Here is an 8,918-nt window from a genome sequence, read left to right as displayed (position 1 = left end):
GTGGGAGCGCCGCCGCGCTTCCCAAGCGGCGCACTGTAGCAGTGCACCACCGGGCCGGCCCTGGTAAGAATTCTTATATCTCATCATTAAGAATCTTAAACTTGAATCAGAAGCAGATAAGATGATTTCTTCAAATTACAAGGAGAATAGCTTTCTTTTTAGATTTCAGTGGATTACAAATAGAATGATAATTATATTTTGTGTTGAATATTTTCATTGTGCTTCTAAGCTCTCTTATTTAGGTAGTCATGTATACATAAAATGATGTTCAGAGAACCCTTATATTTCAACTAAATAGTTTGATATATATTTTATTTCTTGGAATATAGCAAATAGCATATGTTAGAAACTGTAAATATTTGGGATGTAATTAAATATGAGTGAGTATTATGTATACTCATATTATAGACAAAGGAATGTGTTTACATTTCTAATAAGGAAGAATGTTGTATTAGCCAAACTGCTACAATAAATATGCCATTTGGTATCCGTACAAACTAGTGGGTTTTTTTAAAGCTTTATATAAGAAAAATTATTATGTTATAGATTATTTTAAATCAAGCATTACAAAATATTCCTAAGCCTTGTTAGAATAGGCATAAAAAATTTTCTTAGAAATTGATAGAAATTATTCTTTGTTACAGTCTTTGTATATGTTTGTAGGATTGAATTACAACTCCTCGTTTAATGTCTTATGTGTAATCTCTAGTGGTAAATTTTATTAAATGGGTGAATTAACTAGTTGTCTGGTGCTGGGAAAGATATAACAGAAGACTAGCTACAGTAACTGGAAATCATTTCATAAAGCAGTATTTTATCATCAGACACATCCCATATTATTACCTGCCACACTAATGTAGGCTGCTTCTACTCTGTGTTTTGAGAATTCTGAGGAACTTAGATTATAAGTTTCTTGAATGGGAGGGGTCTTGTTTTATAACATAGATTCTGACATATAGTAGGTAATCATTAAATGCTTATTGAATGGATAAACATGGATTTGCTCCCTTGATTGGGTTCCTTAGATTTAATGGTTGGTTTTTGTTTTGTTTTCTTTTTTGGCAGCTAAGTTCTAGCAAAATATGTATGAGGAGGTCCTGTGGGCCTCTTAGGGTAGAGAATGTGAATGCTTCTTTGTATATGTTATTTCTTAAAAATATTCACCAAAATATATTGGAGTTTGTTTAAAAAGGAAGTATTGAAGGGAGTTAGCTCATGTAACATGCTGCATGAGGGTAGGAAGTGTGTAAAACAGTGGTAAGTTAATAGGCACAAAAGGGCTTGTCACACCATGCTTCTTTCTTCAGGAGGGTCCTGTCCTCTGTCTGCTTTAGATAAGAGAGAAACACAGGCTTAGTTTTAAAAAGTACTTTGTCTCTGCTTAACACAGTAGGGGGGATGGTGTCACTTATTTCATAGTTAAACTTGTCATTGCTGCCTTGTACAAATGTAGTAATGGAAAAATAAAATGAGGTATCATTTCTCTCATGCCTTGGAGTACAATGATTCAGTGTTAGATTTTTAATCAAGAACCTATATGAACGCTTTAATAATTTAAGATAGGAATAACCCAGAGTAGCTTTTACATCCATAAAAGGATATTTCTTGAATGTCTGTTGATTTCCTTTTTCTTTATCACTAAACCAACTCATCTTTATTTATTAAGAGTTCTGTGTCAGTCTTTGAATTATAATAGTTCTACACAAAAAAAATTAAATAAATTCTTACTGAAAATATGTTATAAGACACCGGTCTCATCACTTTCTATATTACAAAATTGTAATTGACTGCAATGGCAAACCACATGAAAATAAAAAGGAAAATTTTTCTGTTATCTTTCAGAGCAATAGGAAAAGCATGGATCACCAATATGCATTTGAAGTCAATGAAATAGCAAAATAGTGATTTTTCTGCTGAGAGTGGTTGATTTGACATTACTAGTAATTTGTGGTGAATTAGGGCACTACAAGACACTTGATATATGAAAATTTTATTCTGTCCATGTAAAGTTCACCATGCACAATAGTTCTGAGATCATAATATTCATGTCCATGTTGCAATATTCAAACATATCCGTGTTTAGAGAGATGCCAATATATCCTTGATGTTGAGAGGTTGATAGAAAAAGATGTAAATCAGTCTTTTAAATGTTTTATAGTGAGCTGATCCAGTTTATTACAAGTGGTCCTATTATTGCCATGGAGATTTTAAGAGATGATGCTATATGTGAGTGGAAAAGACTCCTTGGACCTGCAAACTCTGGGGTGGCACGTACAGATGCCTCTGGAAGCATTAGAGCTCTCTTTGGAACAGATGGCATAAGAAATGCAGCTCATGGTCCTGATTCATTTGCTTCTGCTGCCAAAGTAAGGTGTTTTTAAAATATTTTAATTCTGTTTTAGTTTTGTTAAATGTTTTATGTCAAAGTAGACCATTTCAGCCACTGGTAACATAGGGTGATTTATACAACTGACCTACTAGTAGAGAAGACCTTTGACTTTTTGCCTTGGATCAAACTGTGTTTTAGTGATATGTTTCCTTTATGAACTGGTAACCTGGTCATGGTTAAATAAATTTTCTCCAATTAAAACACTTATCATAACACTTCTTTTCTAAAGACTTAAATTACTAAGGCTCATAAATGTTTGAATTGCTGAATTAATGTAAGAATACCAGTTTATGGATAGTAGATATTCAGAAAGAAGGGATCATTTGGTATTTTATTTCTTTGATTCAGACATATTACTATGCTTTGAAGCTTAAGATTCTTTTATTTTCCTATATATAGCAAGTGTTTATGAAAAAGTTTCCCTACAATTACTACTTATTTTAAATCCATATAAATAAGGTATTACTCCAAAATTGGACTTATACTCAGGTTATTTAACAAAGTGTAAGTTTATTGCTAACATCGTGAGCAGTTTCCTAGCTAAATTAATATGGTTCTTAATCTGGTCATGTTCATGTTTGCAATGAATAAATATTAGACAATTTTATAATAATTGATTTTTTTCTTTTTCTTACAACTCCATCAGCAAGTCCTTTCATCTCTACTTTCAAAATAGGCCCTGACTCTGATCATTGTGATGTAAATCACTGTTGTATTTTGCCAGGACTACCGCAATAGCCTCCTATTTCTTCTTTGTTCTTCCTTTACACTCAATTTATGAAAATTTTACCTTGCCTAAGTAAAATTAACTGTACCTAGTGATCTTTTTAACAAATCAGTTAACATTCACCTGTTGAGAACCCTTCAGTGAATTTCTATCTCTTGTGGAAAAAAATCTAAAGTCTTTATTGTAGCCTACAATGCTCTGCCTGATTTGGCCCCCATCTATCTTTACAACTTTATGTCCAACCAACCTCTACCTTAGTCACTGTGTTCCAGGTATACTGATCATCTTGCTATTCCTTGAATAGCATATTTCTGCCTGGAATATTCAACTAACTGCAAAGAGGGCAGTGTGCTTGGATGGAAATGAGGGAGGGAGGGGAAGTCACAGAAGTAATCAGGGGAGAGATCATACGGTCTTGTTGGTCATAGTATTTTTAGTAGTATTTTTTACTTAGAGAAAAATTGAGAGCCTTTTCAGGATTTTGACTAGCATGTTTGACTTGCCATTCAAAAGGATCATTCTGGTTGTTGCATTGAGAATGGCTGTAGAGGGCAAGAGTAGCAACAGGGAGCCTAGTCAAGAGTCTGTTGCATTAATTCAGGGAGATGATGGCTTGGACCAAGATGGTAGCAATGAGAGAAGTATATAAATATATTTAGAAATACATTTTAATGGTTAAAAGTCAAATGAACAAGATTTCCTGCCATATCGAATGTGGAATATGAGAAAAAGAGATATCGAGGATTACTCCAAAGTTCTTAGCCTGAGCAACTAAAAGGATAGAATTTGCATAAACTGAAATTGGAAAGGCTGTGGCTGGAGTCTGTGTGGATGGAAAGTCAGAAGTTACACTTTGAACATTTGCAAACTTAACATGCATGTTTGCTCTTTAAATAGAGGTTTTGAACAAAAAAAATGAATATGCGAGGTTGGAAACAAGGTCTGGGCTAAAGACATAAATATAGGAGTTATCAGCACATAGATGGTATTTAAAGCCATGAGACTAGTTGAGATTTCCAAACGGAGGGTGAAGATAGAAAAGTAAAGAGGACCAAAGATGCTGCTTTTACTCATTCTACCCCTCTTCCTTGGAATGCCCTCTCTCCCTTTGCCCAGGTAATTTTTATTTGTCCTTTGAAACTCAACTCAGAATTCTTTACATATTATGATGCAAATTCTTTATCCAACTATGTGATTTGCCAGTATTTTTTCATAGCATGTGGTTTGCATTTTCATTCTCTGTAATCGCATCTTTGGATGAGCAGAAGTTTTTACTTTTTATGAAGTTCAATTTGTCAATTTGTTCTTTCATGTATTGTGCTTTTTGTGTCACATCAAAGAAACTGTTGCCTCACCCAATGTCACAAAAATTGTCTCCTTTGTTTTCTTTTGGAAATTTTATAGTTTTAGGTTTTGCGTTTAGCTCTATGATCCATTTTGAGTTAATTTTTATGTATAGTGCAAGGTATAACCACAATTTGTTGTTTTGCATATGGATCTTTGATTTTTCCAGCACTATTTGTTGAAGACTATTCTTTCTCCACTTAATTGTCTTTGAACCTTTGTTGAAAGTGTATTGACTATATATGTGTGGGTCTGTTTCTTATTCTGTTCTGTTCTATTTATTTGTCTCTCTTCATACCGATTTTGCATTTATTAAAAAAAAAACAACATTCCAATTAACAGATTGGCAGAAGATTTGAACAGGAACTTTACCAAAAAAGATTTATGAATATGAATGGTAAATAAACACATTAAAAGTATACAGTATCATTAGACATTAGGGAAATGCTAAAACCACAATGAGATACCACTACATATCTATTACAATGGCTAAAATTTAAAAGACTGACCATATCAAGTGGCAAGGAAGAGGAGGAATTAGAACCGTCATATACTGCTGGTGGGAATTAAAAATGGTACAGCACTTTGGAAAACAGTTCAGCAGTTTCCTAAAAAGGTAAACACAGATCTACCCTATGGTAGAGTCATTCCACTCCTAAGTATTTACCCAAGGGAAATGAAAGCAAAGGTCAATACAAGGAGGACTTTCAGATGAATACTCATAACAGCTTTATTTGTAATATCCAAGAACTAGAAACAACTCAAGTCCAGTGGGTGAATAGATAAATAAGCCAAGGTATATCCATACGTAGAATACTGTTTGGCAATAAAAAGGAACAAAATTATTGATGTATGCTACAGGGGATGAATCTCAAAATAATTTTGCTGGGTGAAAAAAGCAAGACAAAAGAGCACGTACTGTATAATTCTATTTATATAAAATTGTAGAAATTATAATGACAGAAAGCAAAGCAGTGGTTATAGGGGAAAAAGAAAGGCAGGGAGTGCCAGAAGAAAGATATTACCAAAGAGGAAGAGAGATGACATATATGTTTATTATCTTGATTGTGGTGGAATTTGCATAGAAGTAAACAAAACCCAGCTCTACTTAACTATTACCAGTTTCTTGATTCTGAGTGAGAACTGAGTGAGGTACCCTTCCTCTGCTTTCTTAATCCCTGTTGCATACCTATATAACTTACCTTGTCTAAAAAGTACTTGTTTTTATATCTATCCTGCTAGTAGACTGAATTCCTTGAGGTTGTCTATTTCATTGTCATATCTCCAGGAGCTAGTTTACAGGGTCAAAAAAGTATTAGAATTAAAAGTGACAACAAACCTAACATTTATTGAGTGCTCACTATTTTGCAGGCACAATTCTAAGCAGTTTATTATCTCATTTAATTTTTACAATATGCTGTGTGTTCATTTTTATCACCTCAATGTACGGTTGCAGAAACTGATAACAGAATTTTAAATGACATGCCCACATGAGAACTTAAGCCCAGGCAATCTGGCTCCAGAACCCCTGTGCTTAGCTACCACTCTCCACTGTATATGCTGAAAGTAGTAACCTACCTTGTTTTAAACATTACTGCCTTCTACAATATGAATGTAATGGAAATACCACCCAGAGAATTTGGAAATTATAGTAATGAAAATTTGTCATTAATAATCCTTCCAGCAATGGTTATAGTTTATCTATTTATAGCATATTCCTTCTAGCTCATTCCTTTATGTATTAATTTATATAGTAAACATTCTTTTATGTAGTTTTAATTTAATTTGATATTTTGTTCCATTTAATTATATCATAACATTTTACATGTTACCATGTTATTATATCAGTAAATTTTAATGGTTGCAGAATATTCTCTTTCATGGATATAACATGATTTATTTAATCATTCCCTTTCCTTGGAATAGTAAGGAACATTTGGAATGTATGTTTTGTTAGGTTTCAATTTTATTTTTCACATTTAAAAATAGTGGTGTATTATTCATGTGGCTTCATATTTTATTTTTTAATGTTTTAGATCATTTCTAGGAACAGATTTGTTATTTGATATTAGGAAAGTATGTGGAGAGACAGTTAACTGTGTTTTTTGCTGTTTTCATCTGGGGCATTTACCAAAATGATATTTATTAAAAATTAGTATGTACAAGTAAAAAGTTTTAGGGAAACATTTAATTTGTAACCTCTTAGCAATACTTATGTTATTACAATTAAAGATACTAATGTAGATTAGTCAAATGCTTCAGTGAGATTACCATGGGATCTTATCAGAGTGAAAATTTATGAAGCAGAGTGACTATACATTTTATAATTTGTTAAAAAATAGTAAAAAATTATATACTTAAAGCTTATCAAATTGAGTCTGATTTTTTAATCTTTTGGAAAGTTACAAATATTCATCTTCTCCTGTGAGACAAATGAGGGAAATATAAAAGGCCAAAAGTAATAGCAGGAACCCTTGGAAGGAGAAGAGCTTAATGCAAATCTCAAAGGAACATGGACTTTTTTGTGTGTGACTTTACATTTATTGTGCGAAGACTTGAATTAGTTGCCATAACAATGACCTGGTAAAAGTGTTCTTGCAAATGTTCTCTTGGATTAATAGGTGGGGTAGGTATGACAACCTGCACAGGAAGAAAGAGAAAGCAAAGGCATAAAATAGAATTATTCACTTTCACTAAGATATATTCAAGTAAAACCGTTATACTCTAAGTCTTAAATAAATATTTATTCCATATAATAAATGGAAAGCTGGCATTCCCATTTTTAAAAACTAAGCAAGAAAAAAAATTAGAGGGAAGTTGAGACAAAAATTATTGGTCAGGTAATTGGTTAAATAATTTGTTAAACTAGAGATAGAACAATTTAGCATTGCTTTCCACTTTGGAAAGACAGATGATAGAAAAAATTCAGTGCTTTGGAGCCAGAATAACTTGGATTTGAATCCTGGCTTTGCTACTTGCTAACTTGTAAGGGCTTGTTACTCAAGTTTTCTGATTCTCATTTTTCTCATTCATACAATGTAGATACATTTATTTTATTTAACATACGCATAATTTATAAGTTTATGAATTTCAGTCATTCCAAGATATTTATTGAGAAACTACTAGTGAACAAAACAAAGTCCCTACTCACAAGGAGCTTACATCTCTTCTGATAGGGGGTGTCAGATAATAAACAAATAAATAGGCATATAACTTGTTGGGTGGTAAGTACACTGAAGAAAATAAAGCAGGGGAAGGGAATAGAAAAAGACCAGGATGGAGAAACTATCATGTGTTGAGGAGGGGTGTGGAATGCTGTTAAATACAAGATATTCAGGAAGTCCTTGCAATCTCTGGTTTGAGCAGAGATCTGAAGGAAGTGGCAGAAAAAAAACATGCAAATATCTGGGGAAAGAGCATTCCAGGAAGAAAGGGAATTATACATGCAAAGATTCTGAGATGGGAACATATTTGCTATGTCCAAGGAACAGTGAGGAGGCAAGGCCAATGATGCCAGGACAGAAATGTAAATGGTGGAAATAGCAGGAGATTAGATCAGAGGTACAGTCAGCAGGCAGATCATATAAGACCTGGCAGGACATCTAGGACTTTAAAATTCATTCCAAATGAGATAGGAGACAATGGAGAGTTCTGGATAGAGGAGTGACAAGATCTAAGGTTTTTACAAGTTTCATTCTGACTGCTCTGTTAATAATAGAGTCAAGCATGGTGAAGGTAGTTATGTTATGGGAAGAGTTGAAATGGGAGATCATTTAGGAAGTTAGTGCTGTCATCAAAGGTAGAGTTGGAGGTGGCATGGACCAGGGTGATAGATGTGGAGGGGTTAGATTTTGGATATATTTCAAAGAATAGATTACATCCTGATTAGGTGGGTGAATGTGAAAAGAAGAAAAGGTATCAAGGATCACTTTTTTTTTCTTTGCTTGTGCAACTTGAAGGATAGGGAAAACAGGGTGAAAGAGAATAGATTTGGGAGAGACTGTGAAAGAAGGAATTGTTTTGGACATTTTAAATATGAGATGTCTGTTAAGTGGTAGTTGCATAGTTCTGGGTGTAGAGTTTAGGGAGGAGGTTGGACTGGAGATAAAGATGTGGGAACCATCATAATAGGTGACATTTAAAGACATGGGACTTGATGGGCTGGCTGGTTAGCTCAGTTGGTTAGAGAGCGGTGTTATATCACCAAGGTCAAGGGTTTGGATCCTTGTACCGGCCAACCTCCAAAAACCAAAAATGAATAAATATAAAGACATGGGACTTGAGGAGTCACCAAGAGAGTGACAGTAGATAGAAGACAGACTAAGCCCAGGAGCCCTCCAGTACTTAGAGGTCAGCTAGGTAGGAGAAAACCATCAGAGGAGACTGAGAAGGAGCAGCCAGTGAGGTAGGAAGAAAACCAAGTGATGAAAGCATTCCAGGGTGTAGGGAGTGTCAACT

At 33.9% G+C, this 8,918-nt stretch overlaps 1 protein-coding gene across 1 annotated transcript in view; it reads left to right on the top strand.

Annotated features, from left to right (window-relative positions):
• Positions 1 to 8,918, top strand: part of LOC103582604 (nucleoside diphosphate kinase 7-like) — a gene marked incomplete at both ends in the record, with an annotated part of 18,312 nt that overhangs the window by 8,374 nt on the left and 1,020 nt on the right. The window contains 1 exon segment of the mRNA XM_008564152.1: positions 2,159 to 2,366. Within this exon segment, the coding sequence (XP_008562374.1) occupies positions 2,159 to 2,366 (208 nt within the window).

The sequence above is a fragment of the Galeopterus variegatus genome, unplaced genomic scaffold, assembly GCF_000696425.1.
Source record: "Galeopterus variegatus unplaced genomic scaffold, G_variegatus-3.0.2 Scaffold16941, whole genome shotgun sequence".
In the NCBI taxonomy this organism is placed as follows: Eukaryota; Metazoa; Chordata; class Mammalia; order Dermoptera; family Cynocephalidae; genus Galeopterus; species Galeopterus variegatus.
The sequence above is the reverse complement of the archived record's forward strand: the minus strand, read 5'-3'. Positions and strand labels throughout refer to the sequence as shown.